Consider the following 24,447-nt stretch of genomic DNA (forward strand, 5'->3'; position numbering starts at 1 on the left):
TTACTAACCATTTATAAAATATCCAAAAATACTTATTTCTCTTTTATATTTTCCATTAGTATATGTATGTACTTGTGCTTATGGTTTTTAAGAATTAGCTAGGGAATATAAAACCAAGGGTAGTCCTCTTATACAAGGTAGTTATTAGCACAAGTCATAAACACATATGACTCTAGATAAGCAGGTGTAAGCCATGATAGCCCTATCTATTGTCTAATATAAGACTAAATTCACAATACAGTTTCCAGCATTGCTCAGTCACCTGGAAAAACACTATGAAAACCCCCTTGTTAGGCTTTATAGAAAGACAAAGCAACCCTTTACATTCTGCCATACTCAGATGACATGAGAGGTCAGAACCACATGTGCTGGAGGACTAGACGTGAAATTGGCAGATCAGTTCCCATAGTGTGCAGTATACTATGACGGCAATTTACCTCCTATTTGTTATATCTGCTTACCTCTGCAGTAGTGAAGGAGATCATTGTATAACCCACATTTATATACTGAAGAATGTGCAATATGTTCCTGGTTGCCAAAAAATAAGCAAAAATAACATGTTGATACTATCTATAAGCACATTATTACCATGAAGGCGACGGTGCCCATACTTGGCAAATCATTAATAAAAATCTGAACATTGTGCAAGGAAATTAAATTTAAGCTAACTTACTGGAACCATTAAAACATTAAAATAAAAAATGTAGTATGAAATAAAAGATACTTATAAATAAAGGTGCCTTAAAATGTCCGATTCTGCTTCTCCTTATTCTCAACGTGGCCACACGTGCAAAGTTTGGCCACAGTGACATTCGATCATAGTGATACTAAGGTGGTCTCAATAGATAACCAAATCATCACATCGTCCCCACGCACAAGTGCACGAAGACTCATTTTTGCAGTCTCACTCAGTAAAGTTTCTTTCTTGGGAACCTGGTCATGATTTAGCTGGCCATGGCTTGCAAAAAGCTTATATTGTCATGGGTTTCTGAAGCGATCCGCTGATACATATCTAAATATTGTATGTTGCTGTATATTCTCTCTTATTTCAGATATGTGATAAGTACATTGGAACTCATGGTAGCTGAGGACTACATGATTGTCTACCTAAATGGAGCCACGCCAAGAAGAAAAATGCCAGGACTTGGATGGATGAAGAAGTGTTATCAAATGATAGATAGACGGTGAGTAGACAATTTTCAACATTGAAGGGGTCGTCCGATGAAAACAGGTTATCACCTATCACTAGATAGGTGATAACTTGCCGATCGGTGGGTTTCTGACTGCTTCGATTGGCAGAACGGGGAATTTCTATCCCCATCAGAATGAAGCAGCAGTGCGTGCATGTGCTACCTGCATTTGATTCTTTTCTTTTGGGGCCGCCAAGCAATGTGATTGTCTTTTTCCGGAAGCCCCATAAAGAATGAATGGAATGGCATTTGGGCATCCAACATGGTACACTATTTTGTAACAGTGATGAAAGCTATCTATTGGGAATAAAAGTTCCCCGATCTACTGAACAATGAAGATCCCCGTGGTGAGACACCTACCAATCACTAAGTTATCACCTATCTTTCAGAAAAGTATTAAAGGGTATATCGGTACTTTATAAAAAACAAAAAATGTGCTTAAACACTAAAAGGCAGGTAATTGCAACTCACCTGTCTGTGTGTACGGCGCCATTCTTCCCTGGCACACATTTAGGGATTTCATAACAAACAGGCAATCCCTGCATGAGTTGCGGCTGTCAAACAGCTGCGACACATGCATCGACGAGGACTTGAACATATCTTTGAAGCATGCCGAAAACACCTGGTTAGCAAAAGAGCATAGCATGCTCGGATAACACATTATCCGAGCACGTTCACTTATCACTAGTAACTATCTCAAACTGATTTTCTCAAGGCTTCATAGCAATTGCATACTCTGCTATGGCTATTTGTTAATTATGTTTGATTGCTTTCATGAATGGATTAACTACGTTATATCTTATTACAGACTAAGGAAGAACCTAAAGTCATTCATCATTGTTCATCCATCTTGGTTTATCAGAACTATATTAGCCGTAACACGTCCTTTTATAAGGTAAATATGAATTGTACTATAGTAAATCATTCTTATCTATTATACAGCTCTGGCAAAAATTAAGAGACCACTGCAAAATGTTCAGTTTGTCTGATTTTTCTCTTTATAGGTATATTTTTCAGTAAAATGTAAATTGTTCTTTTATTCTATAAACTTCTGACAACATGTCTCCGAATTTCCAAGCAATAATGTTTGTATTTTTTTTCTGACAAAGAAAAATGGTCAAAATTTAATAAAAAACACCAATGCTTTCAGACTTCAAATAATGCAAAGAAAACAAGTTCATAATCATTTAGAAACAACAATACTAATGTTTTAACTCATGAAGAGTTCAGAAATCAATATTTTGTGGAATAACCATGATTTTTAATCATAGCCTTCATGCGTCTTGACAGGCACACTTCTTCTGGCGCAAAAATGTAAGCGGTTCTTCTTTGTTTGATGGCTTGTGACTATCCATTATCCTCTTGATTACATTCCAGAGGTTTTCAGTGGGGTTCAGGTCTGGAGATTGGGCTGCCCATGACAGGGTTTTGATGTGGTGGTCTCAATTTTTGCCAGAGCTGTATTTAACATCATCTAGTGCAGTAATCCACAGCATGACTATATCTTAGTATTTGATATTATCACTAATCTCATGAACAGATGTTTCTTTTTCCCTATCCTGGAAGTAAAGTTGCCATGCAATGCCCTGCTTTCATTAAATTCTGTGGGAGAAAAATTGACATCTAAAAGAAAAGGCATAGCTGGGATATCCAATTTACATATGCAATACATGTACATTATGGTAGGTTGTAGATTCTTAATGCATCTAATTTTACATTATTTTACACCTTTGCGCTAGTTTAATTAAATATTGTTGAGAAATACCATTTCCTATTGCTGCTTTGTATGACATCGTGGGGTGAGTTTACTGTGTTGGAACATGCCAGGACAGTACATAGGCCTGGTCTCTGGACTCCCATAATTTTCAATTACCCAATCTGTTCTCAACCCAATTGAATGTATTTGGGTTGAACAAGATGGAGATTGCAAGCCAGGCCTTCTCATTCAACATCAGTGTCTGACCTCACAAATGCTCTTCTGGATGAATGGGCAAAAGTCCCCATAGACACACTCCAGAATCTTGTAAGACCAAAAGCAATTTCCTATGATAAGAATTGCAATGTATTCGTAAAAATTGGATGCTATATGGTTGATCCATGTGGGATCTGATTTTTTTGCACACCAATAGATTTGAATGGGCAAGTATCATCTGAAATATGTAAAAGACTAGTGCATACTGCGATTTTATTCATGCGGACATTCGATCTATGTGCACAAAAAAGGTCATCTGAACAGTCTTAAAGAATAACATTGGTCCTAGTGCTTTTTGCGTGATGTCAGGTTTTTCCATACACAGCAATCAGACCCATAATACAGTCGTGTGAACATCGCCTCAAAGTCAGATTAAAGGGACACTGTCACCTGAATTTGGAGGGAACAATCTTCAGCCATGGAGGCAGGTTTTTTGGGTGTTTGATTCACCCTTTCCTTACCCGCTGGCTGCATGCTGGCTGCAATATTGGATTGAAGTTCATTCTCTGTCCTCCATAGTACACGCCTGCGCAAGGCAACATTACCTTGTGCAGGCATGTACTACGGAGGACAGAGAATGAACTTCAATCCAATATTGCAGCCAGCATGCAGCCAGCGGGTAAGGAAAGGGTGAATCAAACACCCCAAAACCCCGCCTCCATGGCTGAAGATTGTTGCCTCCAAATTCAGGTGACAGTGTCCCTTTAATATTGTAATACCTAATATATTAATTTATACTTAACATCCTTTTCTATCAGCTCCAAGTTCAGCAGCAAGATAAAGTACGTATCCAGTCTAGCTGAGCTTAGGGAATTGATCCCAATGGAATATGTGCAGATTCCGGAAAGTATTATCAAGTAAGTCAAGGTGTAAAATGTTTAATACATCAAAGACTGTAGAAACTATTTTTTCTGCTGTCAAACACAAAGTTGCATTGTGACAGTGTAATCTTTTGTATTTGTATGTGTCCCAAGCCCAATTATGTTCAGTTGGTTATTCATAGAATGTTGGCAAAACCAGACTGTTTCGACAAGACCAGCTGACCAACCAAAGTGTGTTGGGATTTTCCAACTCTCCACTAATGACAAACGTCATGGATAAAAGGGTCAGATACTGAATTTTGACATGGGAATTTAAAGGCTGTCAGAAGTGTCTGATGGAAGCTCACTCGCCTTTCCCCACTGAGAACACATGCATGCTATTGGTGTTATCAGCTAAACATCTATATAATTTGCATTAACTTAAAATATGGATAGAAAGTTAAAAAAAATACTTAAAATTCACTACTGGATAAGTAGAATTTTCCTATAATTATACTTGGCATGACTTTGAGGGCAAGCTTACAAACATTAGCTAACTACACCAAGTTCTTTACGGAGCAAAATTTTCATTTTTGAAAAATGTACTATTTAAATATTAAATTGTTAAAATGATCTGATGATATCACAGTTAAGTTATGAATGTTTAAATCAGTCGCTAAGTTTAGTTCTAAGGTCAACGTGCAGAGCAAATGGTATTAAACATGGTGATTAAACATCATTCGATTAAAAATTTGCACCAGATTTTCACTGGTCATGTAAAAGAGCTTACAATATAGATTTAAAAATAATCAGAAATTACACATACGGTACATGCATAAATATTTAGATTTTTTTTGTACCTATATAGCACAATGCAGGCTATTATTAAAGAATAATGTAGATACTCCTGTGTATGCAATGTGTTTTAGTTTAGGAGCCATTTATGAGATTCTTCTTCCTCCTTGATATGGTATCCCTAATGTAGTCTTAATTTACCTGTGGCTTTTCAGAAAGGCAAACAGTAAAAATAAATCCCTCTCTGCAGCCACTATTTCATTGTGTGCCCAGTTTAACATGAAACATTTGGTGAAAGGTCCTCTATATCCATGTATCTGCAGGGAAATCGTGTTTCTAGACCTGACTAGTTCCCATTACCCTCTTAAAACTCTTTAACTGACAACCCCAATTTAAAAAAAAAAGTTGGGACACGGTCTAAAATGTTGCGAAAACTAGAATGCAATGATTTGGAAATTTCTTGTAGCATATTTTCGCTTTTCCACAGTCTTCTTTGGCAACGATCCTTTGTTCACGGTTGAACAATTATATTCCTTTGTCAGTAGTGACTTTATTATAACTTTGCTGGTTGTTAAAATTACTGAAATTGAAAGCACATTTTTCTTTTTACATCTTCTGCACAAGCGTAAAAAATTTGTTTTTCGGTTTCAACATATCGATCCAAAAACCGTAATATGTTTTATATTATGTCGATCGATGTAGCTTTATGACGGTTTGTTTATTGTATGAAGAGTTGGAGTTTTCATTGCCACCATTTTGAGGTATATGCAACATTTTGATTACTTTAATAATTTTTTTTAGGGGGGCAGATTAGATGAAAAAAATGCAATTTTGTCTTTTTTATATAATAGGGTTCAATGTTCAGGATAAATACCATGATAGTTTTGCAGTTTATGTCGGTACAGACTGTAGCAGTAGCAGTTATGGTTTGTTTTTTTTCATAGACATTTTGTCAGGAACAAGGAACATTTTTTTTAGCTCCCATGCGATAATTTCATCACTTCTACAATAAACGTCACCCGCACTCATTAAGATAAGAAAAAGGTGCAGCAGTACCTGAATTGCTTCTGAAAACACTTGACAAAACATTGTGAGTCACATGTGCCCAACCCTCTGTTCTCTCCCAGCCTCAGGAACAGGACGTTTTAACATTTTTTTCTTTTAATTCTGAATATGTGACACAAACTATGCAGATTGAACTGATGGGATTATTTTTTTGAAAAGCATTTGATATGCATTTATGATGTTATAGTGTATCTGCAATTATAAAAAAAAAATTATAGTGCAAGATTGCGCAGAATTATTATTTTAGTAATTCCTTTTCATTAGCAATATTGCTCTGCCTAGAAGCTCAGACCAGCCGTAGTCCATGCTGTCTTCTAGATCTCCAGTGAAGGATCCATCAATATAAAATGTAATGTGATTCTACACACTAGAGAGGAAAGCCTAGGAGAAAGCACAGACCATGGCCGCTCCGATACAAGCCAGTGTGGTTCAGAATTAAGAACTTGAGAGTAACGTTATCACATCACTAGACAGGTGTTTAACCAATGTAGGTAGGAAACTGTTAATGGCTTTTACACAGTATTTAGTTTTAGTATATTTGTGAAGCTATGGAATCTAGACATATTATATCTGAGGATGAAGCTGCACACCAGCATGTTACCCACTGGCTCCAATCTCCACACCTTATTGCCACAGCTCCCCACACCTTATTGCCACCAATCTACACACCTTATTGCCACCAATCTCCACATCTTATTGCCACAGCTCCCCACACCTTATTGCCACAGCTCCCCACACCTTATTGCCACCAATTTCCACACCTTATTGCCACCAATCTCCACACCTTATTGCCACCAATCTCCACACCTTATTGCCACCAATCTCCACACCTTATTGCCACCAATCTAGACACCTTATTGCCACCAATCTACACACCTTATTGCCACCACTCCCCACACTTTATTGCCACCACTCCCCACACCTTATTGCCACCAATTCCCACACTTTATTGCCACCAATCTCGGCACCTTATTGCCACCAATCTCCACACCTTATTGCCACCAATCTCCACACCTTATTGCCACCAATCTACACACCTTATTGCCACCAATCCTCACAACTTATTGCCACCACTCCCCACACCTTATTGCCACCAATTCCCACACCTTATTGCCACAACTCCCCACACCTTATTGCCACCAATTCCCACACCTTATTGACACTAATCCCCACACCTTATTAACACTAATCCCCACATCTGATTGTCACCACTCCCCACACCTTATTAACACTAATCCCCACATCTTATTGTCACCACTCCCCACACCTTATTGCCACCAATTCCCACACTTTATTGCCACAACTCCCCACACATTATTGCCACCAATATCCACACCTTATTGCCACCAATCCCCACAACTTATTGCCACCAATTCCCACACCTTATTGCCACCAATTCCCAAACCTTATTGACACTAATCCCCACATTTTATTGTCACCACTCCCCACACCTTATTGCCACCACTCCCCACACCTTATTGCCACCAATTCCCACACCTTATTGCCACCAATTCCCACACCTTATTGACACTAATCCCCACATTTTATTGTCACCACTCCCCACACCTTATTGCCACCACTCCCCACACCTTATTGCCACCAATTCCCACACCTTATTGCCACCAATTCCCACACCTTATTGACACTAATCCCCACACCTTATTGACACGAATCCCCACATCGTATTGCAACCACTTCCCACACCTTATTGTCACCACTCAATCACTTTTCTCTTGGAAGGTATGAAGAAACAAGGTGTTTCCCAAGGAATGTGAGGTAACTTTATCACAGCCCATACTCCTAACACTAACCAGTGCAAGAATGTGCATCATTTTGGCTTGTGCTCCCAGCAATAAGAATCAATACTTGCATGTGTAAGGAGGCTTTGTACTGCAAGATTTTAAGACTCATAATTAAAATGACACCACAATGTAACTTTCTTCTTTTGGGCTGCAGCTTACCTTATGGTAACGCGATATGTTGTTTTTTATGCAGTTGGCATGTTTTCTCCTTGCCTGTTTCTTTCTGCTTGGCTCCTCCTGCTCACCAGGCTTGGGGACTGAAGGTCTTACTGCACATTTCCAGTGAAGGCATTTGCAAATACAATCCCTTTTATGTGAACACAGAAACATTTTATATTGGATCCTCTACAAATAAACGTAGAGACACTTTAATTTCCAGTAGTTTTCCTTACGTTTATTACAATGAGAAAGTAGTGTTTGTAATATTAAAAGTGCACACAATTCTATAAAACATCACATTAATGATAGGTCACTAAAGAAGAATCTAGACTTCACATACAAGCTACTGTTATATTGGCTTTGTCACAACCGCACTGACTAATTACATGGATGTACAAGGGCTTTGAGGCTGATTAAATTCATACCTTGATTGTTCCTCAACAACCCGAGGTGGAAATCTTATGGAAATGAGATGAAATTGCATCGCTTTTGTCCTGCCTCACTACTCTCCGCCCACCACCTGCTTCCCGTGGCTAACTGACAGGTCACTCTTGTTTCAGTGACCTGCCTCCTCTGACCAAGAACTGGTGCAAGCGCCATTAGTGCTCGGGGTGGTGCATGCGCAGTAATGTCCTCTTGACCTCACTAGATTCAGTGTGTCCCTCTACCCATGTTTCCTTACCCCCCAGCCACTGACAACACTTTTGAACATTTTGGTAGGGAAAACAGGTCACTGAAACAAGAATGACCTGTCATTCAGACACAGCAGGAAGACCGCAGGCATGGAATAGGGAGGAAGGGCAGAGGAGCTAGCAGGTCATGACAGGTTCCCTTTAATTAAATAGGAATAATCCAAATGCAATATTTGGTGAATAGTTAGTTTCAGCTTTCATCATGCAATATCCTGAAGTGCTCTACAATTAAGTAAAATAAGTACTACCATGAGAACAACTTTAAAAGAGTTGTTCAACCTAAATGTCACAGCAAAGGGAGACAATGGTAGAATATAACAATATATATTCACTCCCGTTGTCTCTAAATTTTAAATCGATGAAATTGTCATGCCACTGAATCTCTGGACCTTCTCAAGTGATCCAATTTAACACCAAGCTTGACTTAAATGTCAAAAATATTGTCCATATTACCAGTCAGGGATCTGGATTTGATGTCTTTCCTCTTATTGTCTTTTAATTTTGCTGGTAATCGTCCATATTAATGACATGGCTACCATTTTTAAAAGAGCCATGACCTAAACAGAGCCCATTGAGTCCTAACAGGGCCCATTGATTACAAGGGTCCCTCAGGATATGTGATAAATTAGTGATTATTGGAGGTTTGTCAACTGGGACCTTGCAAATTATCCTGAGAACAGTTAAAATGGAGCACCACCTGATGCATGCCAATAGTCCATTCATTGTCTAGGGGATAGCTGGAGATATTAATGCGCTGTGCTCGGCAATCTCCGTCAGTCCCATAGAGAATGAACTCTTTTGTTAATTTATAGGAATGAGGGTTCCTACAGTACTCTGCCTCTGTGTGTTTTTTAAGTGACTTTGAATTAACTTGGTCCAGCTCTCTTAAAGGGGTTGTTCACTACTCGGACAACTCCTTCTCAATTACTATATTTCCCAATGTGAAATAATAACAGACTTTACTCACCGCCGGTGCCACTCCAATGATATAAGCACTGGTCTCCTAAAGGCTCTCGTAATATCATGACATGTGAGCCCTGCAGCCAATCAGCTGCCACTGTTGGGCGGCTTCACTCTCACTTCCTACAGATGTAAGTGACATCCAGAGGAAATCAGAGAGCAGCAGCAACTCTAACTTCTTGCAGATGTCAGAATAAAGTAAGCATTAAGTGGCCTATTAATGGCCATTGATTAGGTGCAGGGCTCACATGGCATAATGTCATTCGAGTCCCACTGCCGAGGTCACTGGAACAGCACCAGAGGTTAGTACAGGCTGTTATTACCGTATTTAAAATAGGGGCATATAGTAATTGATAAGGTGTTGTCTGGGTAGTGGAAAGATGATGGCATCATACAAAGCAAATGCATGGATGGATATTACGGTACATACACATGCTGCAGGTGGTAATCCCTGAGATCTGTGTAACAAAAATCATATAATAAAACAGACCCTATTAAATGCTTTCTCATTAAAAGATATTTGATTCACTATAGAAACCCTTAAATTCCAGTAAAAGGACATTTTCTTTTTAAATAATGTCTGAACCGTTGTAGTCACAAAACAACAATTACTTTTTGTAGACCAGAGTCAAAAGTTCTCCCGGTGATAGACATGCAATCAGCCATCCAAAAAAATCTAAGTTTAGAATATCTGAAGTGATGGGGCTGTTTCCGTAGATAAGCTGGGAACTGAGAAGAGCTGCCAATGCATGTGGAAATTGTACGAGAAGTAACTGTGCCTAGATGGCATCTTCATTCCCTACAGCACAGGACAATCTGAACTGCTAATGACTAATGCAACCTTAGAAAGATTTACCACTGCCCGCAAATCTGGCTTTGCTTATGTTATGCTTGCTTCTTTTCCCCCCTTTTTTTCTTTTGTTTTCCTTTTTATTACCGCAAAAAATAATCACTGATGCAGACTGGATAAAGAACTGAAAGAAACTGAAGCAGAGAAGTAAGAAAATGATTGTCTCCATGGCAATATGGTTGTTCTATGTACCGTATAGTATGTGTTTTTGTATTGAAGATGGAATGTAATGAAAGTCTTTGACAAGATGCAAAAATGTGAATATTAATACATACATATAAGTAGAAACCTGCCACATATAGCATGTCTAGAAAGAACTTGTTCACTAATTGAAGCCAAGAGAAATTTCTATTAGCTTGTTTTAATTGGGACGTAGTAATTAAACTGATTACGTAGCATTGGTTCTCAGATGTAAGCAAGTCTATCTGATGAACCTATTTGCCAATCAGACCCTATGGGTGAACCCTGTAGATTCCTACATTGCCTATTCACATTTACTCTGGCTCAGTTTATCTCAGCAGTTTACCGTATGTAAAACTATTATCCTGATAGATCATAGATGTCAGAAGATCAATGAAGTCTGTTATCTTCGACCACCGTCGCTTTCTATAATGAAGGTCGGACCACAGTACTCTTCTAATGAGATCATTTACATATCTTTATGATCATCACCTCCGACTGTTTTTCTTCTTTAAATTATACATTTATGGAGGGTTGGATCCCTAATAAGTAGTTAATATGATATCGGTCATTATTTAATGTCTTAAGCGACGGTAACCATCACAGTTTAAAACATATTAAGTAATTCCTTCTAGAATAATCTGGGACAAATGCTCTTTAAAGGGAATTTGTCAGTAGGATCAACCCTCTGAAGCCGTTTGGGCTTGCAGGTTATAGGATTCTGACTAAAATGACATCTTAATATATGTGATCCGATCTTTTATTCAACTGTAATCCAAATGTTTATCAATATGTAAATGAGCTGTTAAGATCTATGGGCTAGACACAGATCTCGCCTCCAGAGCTTAATTTAAATGAAAGGGGGCTTTACCAGTGTGAGACATGTAATGACTGACAGTCTGCTCTCCTGATCTACACACTGGAAAATTCCCCTTTCATTTAAAAGGCTCTGTGGAGGTAGTTTTATAGGGAGACCTGTGTACGGCCCATTGATCTTAACAGCTCATTTACATATTAAGCAAAACATGGATTCCCCAGGAATAAGACATCAGATCACATATATCATTTTATTCAACTTTTTACGGCTTGCATGCCCATATAAATCGAAATTTTTCCTATGCACCATAGAGATCCTTGTAAAAATCCAACCTTTATTCCAGAATATTTAAAACATCACAGCAGTGATGAGAGGGAAATGGAGCAACGTTTCTGTCTGCCAAATGGCCTTTCTCAAGCCTAAAATATATTAGGTTTTATAAATGTCATTTGGCTGATTGAAGATCTAAATGGCGCCTAGGAAATCTTTGGATTTGCTGCAGTTTTTGGACCTAGTGGAAGGTCCTACCGAGTAGCACATACTCATCAATGTGCATGGAAATTCTGTACCGGACTGACTTCATGCCCAAATACACAGCTTAGGAGGGTGGATCCTATTAATAGATTCCCTTTAAATTGGCCAAATGATAATTTATACAGAATTGACCGTTATTAAGCTATTATTACCATTTTTGTAAGACAGATACCATTTATGAGCATACCAATAAGGTTACTCTATTACAAGATTGCTTATAATGATGAGCTACATAAAGCACATTTTTGCTGGCTTGTCAATGACTTTCTGCGTGTGAGGGTAAAGCTTTGTCTTTGACTCTATGTTCCAATAGGTACATTAAAGTTACCAGTGTATCTATTCAAATTCTGATTCACTTTTTAATATGATTCTACGTACATGGATTTGTATTTATCGCATGCCATGTTACATTGTTCATATCCATCTTATGTTATAGTTCTCCGTTATACACTGTAGCATATCCAGTGCTAAAAGCGGTTAAGAATTAATAAGGTATTTGGAGAAAAAAAATTCTTGTGTAACTGAACAGTAAATTAACATTAACGTTATCTGGTAGCCTATTTATTCTTGGAGGCTCCTTGTCGGCAGTAATCAGAATTTATTACACAGAGCACAGTAATACCCTGTGATCACTCTTGAGGGAGCTGTAGATATGGTTTAGACAGCCTGTCCATTGTACTTGGTTGCCTCTGTTGGCGGCCACACTAAATCAACGGACCTAACGAGCATGTGACTACATATTTGCCTATTTAAGAATTTAGCGTCCTAACATTTTTCTTCTTTCCCCCATCAGTCACAAACTGCTAAATAATTATCTTATTGTATTCCATTTTTCCTCCAAAAAGTGTATGTATTTAGAAATACATATTGAAGAAACAGGTAACAGTTACTTCATTCACAACAGCATGAAGAACTCTTTGGTTTCCATAACAGTCCTCAGTGCCAGTAACTAACCGCCTAACCACCAATAGCCGTACACATGTAACTGAAGCCACTAACACATTCATTGTCCAGTAACACTCCCTGTCTGGTGGATGACTAGTGCCTTCTCCACCCTGCTGCTTGTTCCAAGTCATTTATTGTCGCTCACCCACATAGTCCGTATTTAGACACAGCACACAAGCTCCATACTGTACACTCTTTTTCCAGAATTATGTCATACTTGTGTTAAAAGGGAAACTAAGTTTGGCCACCATTGCCAGTAACAATAGCTTCATCATTCTATGCAATGATTCCATTAAAACATACGCATAATATAGGCTGTATTTTCCTTATACTTAATCCATTTTTTATAAATCCAGTAAGTGCTGTGAATAGAGCACGGAATTCAATTTCAGTTTGCTAGCACACTCTCTATCTTTCGTTTAATAAGTTTTGACAGAAAAGAACTTGGTGTTCACGGGTAACATCTGGGGAACAGCAAGAAAAACAAAATTCTTTTGTTAATGTAATAAATAAACTTACAGATTTATTGTCAAGGTAAAAGTTTATACAAGCAAAGGAGAAAGAACCGAGGATGCAAGTCCAAATGTGTGATTAAAAAATATACAGCTTTATTAGTCAAATACATTAAAAAGTATGGGGTGGGGAGAAAATAGCTGGTAGTACAACGGACGCAGTATCAACGCAACACTCACATAAAATATGTGGACATGTACTAAATTATAAATAATTACCAAAGGTGACAAATAGGGATGAGCGAATAGCTTCGGATAAGTCCTTATCTGAATAGCTATAGAGCTTATTGGATACCTTCATCTGGACCCCGGATACCTGGAGCGCTCCTGATAATCAGCTGTCCGGCGCCGCAGCTGGAGGTGTCGCGGCTGTGTGATAGTGAGCCTGTTTGTTGGGCTCTCCATGCATTTGATGTGACTGTCACACAGCCGCGACACATGCAGCTGCGGAGCCAAACAGCTGATTATCAGGAGCGCTCCAGGTATCCGAGTCCCGATGCAGCTATTCGGTAAGCGCTATAGCTATTCGGATAAGGAGGGAGCCAAAGCTATTCACTCTTCCAAGTGACAAACATTGGTATGGAGACCAGTATAAATCCAGATGGAAAAGGTGATTTACTAAAGTACTAATAGTGCTATGGCTTAAATTAATATACTGGTATCAACACTCTGTGTGTATTGACCATTAAGCTATATCAATGCATGCAGGTAATGTTAAGAGCAGATTGTATTTTGTAAGTAGCATGAGTAATTAGAAAGAAGTGCATGTGCATATGTATATACTAGATGGTGGCCCAATTCTAACGCATCGGGTATTCTAGAATATGCATGTCCACGTAGTATATTGCCCAGCCACGTAGTATATTGCCCAGTCACATACTATATTGCCCAGCCACGTAGTATATTGCCCAGCCACGTAGTATATTGCCCAGTGACGTAGTATATTGCCCAGCCACGTAGTATATTGCCCAGCCACGTAGTATATTGCCCAGTCACGTAGTATATTGCCCAGCCACGTAGTATATTGCCCAGCCACATAGTATATTGCACAGCGACATAGTATACAGCTCAGAGCCACGTAGTAGACAGCACAGACACGTAGTATATTGGCCAGTCCCACGTAGTATATAGCAGCCATGTAGTATATAGTACTGCCCACGTCGTATATAGCAGCCATGTAGTATATATAGTACTGTCCACGTAGTATATAGCAGCCATGTAGTATATAGTACTGCCCACGTAGTATAAAACAGCCATGTAGTATACAGTACTGTCCATGTAGTATATAGCAGCCATGTAGTATATAGTACTGTCCACGTAGTATATAGCAGCCATGTAGTTTATAGTACTGTCCACATAGTATATAGCAGGCATGTAGTATATATTACTGCCCACGTAGTATATAGTAGCCATGTAGTATATAGTACTGCCCACGTAGTATATAGCAGCAATGTAGTATAAAGTACTGTCCACATAGTATATAGCAGCCATGTAGTATATAGTACTGCCCATGTAGTATATAGCAGCCATGTAGTATATAGTACTGCCCACGTAGTATATAGCAGCCATGTAGTATATAGTACTGCCCACATAGTATATAGCAGGCATGTAGTATATAGTACTGCCCACGTAGTATATAGTAGCCATGTAGTATATAGTACTGCCCACGTAGTATATAGCAGCCATGTAGTATATAGTACTGTCCACATAGTATATAGCAGCCATGTAGTATATACTACTGCCCACGTAGTATATAGCAGCCATGTAGTATATAGTACTGTCCACGTCGTATATAGCAGCCATGTAGTATATATAGTACTGTCCACGTAGTATATAGCAGCCATGTAGTATATAGTACTGCCCACGTAGTATAAAACAGCCATGTAGTATACAGTACTGTCCATGTAGTATATAGCAGCCATGTAGTATATAGTACTGTCCACGTAGTATATAGCAGCCATGTAGTATATAGTACTGTCCACGTAGTATATAGCAGCCATGTAGTATATAGTACTGCCCACGTATATAGCAGCCATGTAGTATATAGTACTGTCCACGTAGTATATAGCAGCCATGTAGTATACAGTACTGTCCACGTAGTATATAGCAGCCATGTAGTATTTAGTACTGCCCACGTAGTATATAGCAGCCATGTAGTATATAGTACTGCCCATGTAGTGTATAGCAGTCATGTAGTATATAGTACTGCCCACGTAGTATATAGCAGCCATGTAGTATATAGTACTGTCCACATAGTATATAGCAGCCATGTAGTATATAGTACTGCCCACTTAGTATATAGCAGCCATGTAGTATATAGTACTGTCCACGTAGTATATAGTAGCCATGTAGTATATAGTACTGCCCACGTAGTATATAGCAGCTATGAAGCCCACACAGTATTTAGCAGTGTGGGCACATATCCCTGTTAAAAAAAAAGAATTAAAATAAAAAATAGTTACATACTCACCCCTGGCCAACGGTGCTGTGGCGATGGGCATGCGGCTGCTGCCATCTTCCGTTCCCAGGATGCATTGCGAAATTACCCAGAAGACTTAGCGGTCTCGCGAGACCGCTAAAGTCTTCTGGGTAATTTCGCAATGCATCGCTGGGAAAGGAAGATGGTGGCAGGCGCGAGCGGCTCGGCGGACTACGGAGGGTGAGTGTAGCAGGTTTTTTGTTTTTTATTATTGTTAACATTACATTTTTTTACTATTGATGCAGCATAGGCAGCATCAATAGTAAAAAGTTGGGGACACGCAGGGTTAATAGCGGCGGTAACGGAGTGCGTTACCCGTGGCATAACATGGTCCGTTACCGCCGGCATTAACCCTGTGTTAGCGGTGGCTGGACGGGAGTATGTGGGTGCCAGGCAGTGACTGCGGGGAGTAAGGAGTGGCCATTTTTTTCCTGACTGTGCCCGTCGCTGATTGGGCGTGGCTGTTTTGACGCGACCAATCAGCGACTTGGATTTCCTTGACAGACAGAGGCCGCGACCAATGAATATCCGTGACAGAAAGAAGGACAGACAGAAAGACGGAAGTGACCCTTAGACAATTATATAGTAGACTAGATGGTAGCCCGATTCTAACGCATCGGGTATTCTAGAATATGCATGTCGATGTAGTATATTGCCCAGTCACGTAGTATATTGCCCAGTCACATAGTATATTGCCCAGCCACGTACTATATTGCCCAGCCACGTAGTATATTGCCCAGCTACGTAGGATATTGCCCAGCTACGTAGGATATTGCCCAGCCACATACTATAATGCCCAGCCACGTACTATATTGCCCATCTACGTACTACATTGCCCAGCCACGTAGTATATTGCCCAGTCATGTAGTATATTGCCCAGCCAAGAAGTATATTGCCAGCCACGTAGTATATTGCCCAGTAACGTAGTATATTGCCCAGTCACATAGTATATTGCCCAATCACATAGTATATTGCCCAGCCACGTAGTATATTGCCCAGTCACGTATTATATTGCCCAGTCACGTAGTATATTGGCCAGCCACGTACTATATTGCCCAGCCACGTAGTATATTGCCCAGTCATGTATATTGCCCAGTCACATAGTACATTGCCCAGCCACGTAGTATATTGCCCAGTCACGTAGTATATTGCCGTCACCTAGTATATTGCCCAGCCACGTAATATATTGCCCAGCCACGTAGTATATTGCCCAGTCACGTAGTATATTGCCCAGTCACGTAGTATATTGCCCAGCGACGTAGTATATTGCCCAGCGACGTAGTATATTGCCCAGCGACGTAGTATATTGCCCAGTCATGTAGTATATTGCACAGCGACGTAGTATACAGCACAGAGCCACGTAGTATATTGCCCAGCCACGTAGTATATTGTCCAGCCATGTAGTATATTGTACAGCGACGTAGTATACAGCAGAGCCACGTAGTATATTGCACAGCCCATGTAGTATATTGCCCAATCATGTAGTATATTGCCCAGTAACGTAGTATATTGCCCAGTGACGTAGTATATTGCCCAGCCACGTAGTATATTGCTCAGCCCATGTAGTATATTGCCCAGCCACGTAGTATATTGCACAGCGACGTAGTATACAGCACAGAGCCACGTAGTATATTGCCTAGCCACGTAGTATATTGCCCAGTCACGTAGTATATTGCCCAGCCACGTAGTATGCAGCACAGCGCCACGTAGTATACAGCACAGACACGTAGTATATTGCCCAGTCACGTAGTATACAGCACAGACACGTAGTATATTGCCCAGTCACGTAGTATACAGCACAGACACGTAGTATATTGCCCAGTCACATAGTATAGAGCACAGAGACGTAGTATATTGCCCAGCTATGTAGTATATTGCCCAGGCAGGTATGTAACAGGTTACAAAATAAAAAAAAACATATACTCACCATCCGAAGAGCCCGTTGTAGTTCCGGCGCTTGTGTGCGGTGCACCCGGCAGTTTCCGGTCCCAGGATTGGTATGAGCGCAGGACATGTGATGACGTCACGGTCATGTGACCGTGACGTCATGGAAGGTCCTTCTCCCATAGCATCTTTGGAAGCGGAACCTGCCGCTTGCAGTGCCGAGGACAGGACACGACGGCGGAGAGTGAGAATAACATTTTTTTTTTAATTATTATTATTATTTTTAACATGCGTACGCAGCATCAATAGTAAAAAGTTGGTCACACAGGGTTAATAGCTGCATAACCGAAGTGCGTTACACCGCGGTCCGGTAACGTTGGCATTAACCCTGTGTGAGGGCTGACTGGAGGGGAGTATGGAGCGGGCACTGACTGACTGCGGGGAGGAAAGAGCGGCCATATTGCCGCCGGACTGCGGGCGTCACTGATTGGTCGTGGCAATGATAGTGGGCGTTTTGCCACGACCAATCAGCGACTTGGAGTCCATGACAGACAGAGGCCGCGACCAATGAATATCTGTGACAGAAAGACAGACAGAAAGACGGATGTGACCCTTAGACAATTATATAGTAGATGGGGAGTCCAAAGTCACAGAAGGAACGCTGTGAAAAAGAAAAGGTAGATATGTATGGTGTAATATAGTAGTAGTATACATTAAATAGGACCCTTAATAGACTGTACCTGTATGGTAATACTAATAAAGATTGAGTGCGTTGGTGAAACGTCTTCCCTGACACGTGTTTCGGTATCTGTCTTCGTCAGGATAAATACACATGTGGTGTCAGTAGAGGATTTTCCCTTCTATTTATGCTATTATACAATATCACATATTTGTCATAATTGTATACTACTAGTGATGAGCGAGTGTTCTCGTTGCTCAGGTTTTCTCGAGCACGCTCGAGTGACCTCCGAGTATTTGTGACTGTTCTGAGATTTAGTTTTCATCACGGCAGCTGAATGATTTACAGCTACTAGCCAGCTTGATTACATGTGGGAATTCCCTAGCAACCAGGCAACCCCCACATGTACTCAGCTTTGCTAATAGCTGTAAATCATTCAGCTGCCGGGATGAAAACTAAATCTCCTAGCAGTCACAAATACTCGGAGGTCACCCGAGCGTGCTCGAGGAAACCTGAGCAACGAGTACACTCGCTCATCAGTATATACTACCTACATGTATATTTTTAACCTCATATCCCCCTTTCCTTTTTTGAACTCCTCTTAAAAGTTTAGACAAACAGAATTGAATTAAAGGGTTAAAATGCAAAAACTTTAAAAGAGAACCTGTCATCTCGTTTTTAGCTATTAATCTGATCCCAGTGTGGTGTTAATGCAGCAATGTGCATCACTAACATATTAGTTGATTCCCTCACATACCTTTTCTTTAAGTCATAGGGGTGGTGACTTTATCTTTTCAGTCACGGATGATGCAGTATTCTTTTTAAATTATTGCATTTGATTTCTGTGACTGGCCTGAAGTCACGGCAACCACACATCAAATCCCAAGCGTGAGCACTGAATCTGGGTGTACAGCCCCAGCTTCATGTCATATGCGCGCATGTGCCGGAGTCAGTGGCCACATGATGTGTGAGCGCACACGCTAAGCGCACCACTGTGTCCACCTCTGCTCTGCGCTGTGGTGCATGCACGCATCTGACATGAGTCAATGCGAATGCTCGGAGAGCGGATGTTCAGTGCACATATTTATATACAGCTATGGAGTTACATGTAATGGAGGATCACTTAATACATTTATGTAGTTACATCTAATATCGCTAGGATTAAATCATTAACAGTCTGTGTATTTGTTTAAAGCTATTAATTAAAGACACCCAAATCCATGCCTTTATGGCAAAATATTTATACTACGAAGTGCAAGATTCTGGCATGTCTAGAGAGATGGTATGGTATGTCTTATATGAAAAGAAATAACAGAAAGATAACTTACATGTCCAACAGACTGGTTGTGATACATGGTCCTGGTGCCCCAACATACGTTTCACCCTTGCTTCATCAGGGGGCTTCATCATGCATTTCTCTGTTGACCCTACATTGTTTTTAAATTGAAGAATTCAATAAAGTTAATGAATTTTAGAGATTATATGCACCTTTTGGTTCTTTTTGTGGTACTTTAAAAGGTAGTATATAATCAGAAAGCTACATATCACTTAAAGAGTAAGTTAACCTTTTGTTAAAATGTAATTATTGATCAGCCTTTGAAAAATTATGAATCTTTGTATTATACCTCATTACCCTAATTTGCATCCTTCTCTGTCAAATAACATGCTGAAAGTGATAGTTAAACTGCCTAGTCCATGTTCTTAAAGATGCTTTACACTGCTGCACTAGCAAGAATTTATATTCAAACACTATTAACTATCTCCTGGTGTTGCTTCTCTGCTCCTTTCCTATATGCTCAGACACTGAGAGTGTTTGAAAATAGTGTTTGAGTAGGGATATTTGCTAGAGCAGCAGTTCAAAGCAGCTTCTAAATGAGTATGAACTAGGCAGCTAAAACAGCATGTTCAGCATGGTGTTTGAGATAGAAGGAAGTATAAATAATAGGGTAACTTGAGTATATTAGTAAGATTTATAACTTTACAAAGGCTGATCAATAATTAATAAAAAAAAGTTTAGTTAGTCTTTAAATTAGGCTTTATTATTCATCTTCCTGTTTTCTGTGACTCATTTGTCAGCTTTATGGCAGGTGCACATGACTGCACAGTCTCTCATCTGAGAGAATCAGGTCGATTATGTAAATGACACACTCAGAGTCTCAGCATAACATGATCCAATTCTTTCGAATGAGGAGAAGATGGAGAAAAATATGTCTCCATCTTCTGCATTGTGTCAGTACACAGAAATTGGACTTCACTCAGATGTTGTCCGATTGCAGCCCAGTGTGTTCCACGTACTCATTGATTGGCATGGCTGTGTGCGATCTAAATGTCGGATAAAACTCGAGCATGTAGCAATTTTTTCTTTGCTTCGTAGACTAACATTGTTCTAAGTGCGACCAGACGTTTTGTCGGATTGCACTTGGACAGCAAATAAGCTTGTCTGCACAAGACATTACGATGTTAACTGAAACTGAATTATCAGTCATCTCATAACCATTAGGCTACCTTCCCTCAATGAACTTTTGGTGAGTTTTTTTAAACAATGCAAGTAACCTATTCTAAATAATGGGTACAGAAATACTGCTGAACATCAAAAACACATCAAAAGCTCATTCTGAGGACATAGCCTTAATTGTGAGATTTAATGGGATATAACATTTTGCTTTACACTGCTGGAAGTATAGATAGATTTAATATCAAAATTATACTCAAAGGAGTTTTGACAAAAATAGGTGATAAATGAATGATTGCTGGATTTCCAAAACTGGGACCCACCAAAGATCAATGGAATTGAGTTCTCAAGGTTTGGTTCAAGAGGAGTTTGGATGGAGAGGTGGTCACATCTTCTGCACTACTGCTCTATTCAGTGCCTTTAGAATTTATGTAGATATACCAGTGCCCTAGTGGGTGCTGTGAAAGTTATAAACCAGTAACAAGTAAAGTTGTAAAGTCTCCCCACTAAGGATAGAGTTCCACAAACACAGGAAAAGCCATCACAACCAACCAGTTTCCATCTACAAACTGCGCTAAGACAGCTGTTGTCATGCTAAAGAACCAACCTACAGTATAGATAAGTGAATATGATATACTAGATGGAGGCCTGATGCTATCGTATCGAGAGGGCGGTAATGCCACGATGGGTGCAGGCTTTTCAGAGTTCAGAATCTCTCCCCCCATGTGCTCTCCCACCTATCCACTCTCTCTTTCCCCATGTGCTGTCTTCTCCCGTCTGTGCTCTCTTCTTTGACCTGTCTACCCCATGTGCTATCCCCCTTGTCTTTTGTCTTTCTCCTTCCTGTGCTGTGTTCTCCCCTCTTGTGCCATCCCATTTAAGATGTCTCCCCCCTGTGCTCTGTCTCTCTAACCCCTGTGTGCGTTCTCTCTCCACCATCTGCTGTCTTCTCCTCTCATGTCATCTCTTCTTTGACCTGTGTAATACTGACATTACAGCAGGAGATCGTAGAGGATATATTTTGTGAGGTAAAATACGGTTTAAAAACAGTCAGTGAAATATTTTACACTAGATGGTGGCCCGATTCTAACGCATCGGGTATTCTAGAATATGTATGTAGTATATTTATGAAGATTTTAGAATAATACATTGAATACACAGGATTCGGCTGGCCGCGACCAATTAGCGAAGCGTGGTTCAATTCCTGCGCCAATTCGCGGCCGAACTGCGCCTGTCACTGATTGTTCGCGGCCGGCCACGTAGCATACAGCACAGCCACGTAGTAAATGACAGCCCACACAGTAAATAGCACAGCCACGTAGTATATTGCACAGCCACGTAGTATATAGCACAGCCACGTAGTATATAGCACAGCCCACGGAGTATATAGCACAGCCCGTGTAGTATATTGCACAGCCCGCGTAGTATATTGCACAGCCCGCGTAGTATATTGCACAGCCCGCGTAGTATATTGCACATCCCGCGTAGTATATTGCACAGCCCGCGTAGTATATTGCACAGCCCGCGCAGTACATTGCACAGCCCGTGCAGTACATTGCACAGCCCGCTTACTATATTGCACAGCCCGCGCAGTACATTGCACAGCCCGCGCAGTACATTGCACAGCCCGCGCAGTACATTGCACAGCCCGCGTAGTATATAGCACAGCCCACGCAGTATATTGCACAGCCCACGTAGTATATAACACAGCCCATGTAATATATTGCACAGCCCGCGTAGTATATTGCACAGCCCGCGTAGTATATAATACAGCCCGCGCAGTATATTGCACAGCCCATGTAGTATATTGCTCAGCCTACGTAGTATATAACACAGCTCATGTAATATATTGCACAGCCCACGCAGTAAATAGCAATGTGGGCACCATATCCCTGTAGAAAAAAAAATGTAATTAAAAAATAGTGATATACTCACCCTCCGTTGGCCCCCGGATCCAAGCAGCAAAGCGTTTACTGACGCTCCTCGCGCACTCCGGTCTCAAGAGTGCATTGATGATGTAGCGGTCTTGCGAGACCGCTACGTCATCATCTCGCGAGACCGCAATGCATGGAGCGGTCATCGGGGCGTCGCGAGGAGCGGGAAAGGCATGTTCCTGATCCGGGGGGCCGAAGGACGGTGAGTATATAACGATTTTTTATTATTTTTAACATTAGATCTTTTTACTATTGATGCTGCAAAGGCAGCATGAATAGTAAAAAGTTGGTCACACAGGGTTAATAGCATCGTTAATGGAGTGCGTTACACCGCGGTCAACGCTGCCATTAAACCTGTGTGAGCGCTGACTGGAGGGGATTATGGAGCGGGCACTGACTGCGGAGAGGAAGGAGTGGCCATTTTGCCACCGGACTGTGCCCGTCGCTGATTGGTCGTGGTTGTTTTGCCACGACCAATCAGCGACTTGGATTTCCATGACAGACAGAGGCCACGACCAAAGAATATCCGTGACAGACAGACAGACAGACAGATGGAAGTGACCCTTAGACAATTATATAGTAGATGACAAAATTAATCCACTGTGTCTTTTGCTTCCTCCCCTTCCCAGGAGATGTGGTATGCTCCATACACGGTCAGACACAGAAAATTTTTAAAATTAACTTTTGTTTTGTGGTAAAGCCCCTTTAATGTGACCGGCTTCCTCTGCTTGTAGACACGTCGCGCATCTGCCCCCAGGATCAGCTGAATGATTCAATGCACCTGTGCGGAATTCACGCAGGCCTAGTAAATCAGACCGCCACCATCTTTGTGCAGACAGATAGCAGCAGTCACATTAAAAGTGCACATGCACTCCTCCTGTACAAAGATGGCAGCGGTCAGTGAATCATTCAGCTGATCCCGACGGCGGCAAGTTCGCAACAGTGTTCCGATGGTGGTACCACGCAAGAGGTTGCGTACGGCGTATACAGTGTGTGTGTGTGTATATGTGTGTGGTGCATACGGTGTATACAGTGTGTGTGTGTGTGGTGCGACGGTGTTCCACTGGTGGTACCGTGCAAGAGGCTGGTACCCCCAGCAGTTTCCATATTGAGACACCCATCACTTGAGTGTCCCTAAATGGCGATCGGTGAACTTCCGTCGCTTGCAATTCTGGGAATCTGGACACATCTGGACGGAAAAGGATGTGAAGACATTACAAGGTAAGTATATATTAAGATTATTATGCTATAGTTGACATTCAAGGTTAAGCCTTCTTGTATGGTGTGTTATTCCTTAATGCTCAAGAAACTATATAATAAATGTATCAAATAAAATCTAGGTATTACACAAAAATTAATTGTGCTACTTAGCAGAATAATTGGTAATTGCATCATCACTGTGAAGAAAGTAGACATGCATTCTTTACTGTGTTCTTATATTTTTCACTATTATATATTTTTCATGCGTTGAATAAATAAAATGTCCAATTCTTATTACATTTATTAAAGGGACAAAGTTCTCCAGCACTTCTCCATGTAAAAAGGAACTCACCCCTTAACTTAAAATTTACCTTAAAAAAAGTTTATCAAAAGTAATCATTTAACTGTCCTGTGATATATTAACCCCTCTGTGACCTTAGACGTACTATCCCGTCGAGGTGCCCTGGGCTTATCTGACCCTGGACGGGATAGTACGTCATAGCCGATCGGCCGCGCTCACGGGGGGAGCGCGGCCGATCGCGGCCG

At 40.7% G+C, this 24,447-nt stretch overlaps 1 protein-coding gene across 10 annotated transcripts in view; it reads left to right on the forward strand.

The window, feature by feature from the left end:
• Positions 1–24,447, forward strand: part of PRUNE2 (prune homolog 2 with BCH domain) — a 458,932-nt gene that overhangs the window by 417,275 nt on the left and 17,210 nt on the right. For 5 of the 10 annotated variants that reach the window (XR_011320642.1, XM_069763054.1, XM_069763077.1 and 2 more), the window contains 4 exons: positions 1,053–1,184; positions 1,999–2,085; positions 3,921–4,019; positions 10,397–10,432. Coding sequence is in view for 9 of the 10 variants with exons in the window: in XM_069763054.1 (XP_069619155.1) it covers positions 1,053–1,184; positions 1,999–2,085; positions 3,921–4,019; positions 10,397–10,432 (354 nt within the window). In the remaining variant the exon portion in view is untranslated. Of the gene's footprint in view, positions 1–1,052; positions 1,185–1,998; positions 2,086–3,920; positions 4,020–7,562; positions 7,599–10,396; positions 10,433–24,447 lie in introns of all 10 variants that reach the window. The other 5 variants (XM_069763045.1, XM_069763070.1, XM_069763090.1 and 2 more) reach the window with 2 other exon arrangements.

The sequence above is a fragment of the Ranitomeya imitator genome, chromosome 1, assembly GCF_032444005.1.
Source record: "Ranitomeya imitator isolate aRanImi1 chromosome 1, aRanImi1.pri, whole genome shotgun sequence".
Taxonomy (NCBI): Eukaryota; Metazoa; Chordata; class Amphibia; order Anura; family Dendrobatidae; genus Ranitomeya; species Ranitomeya imitator.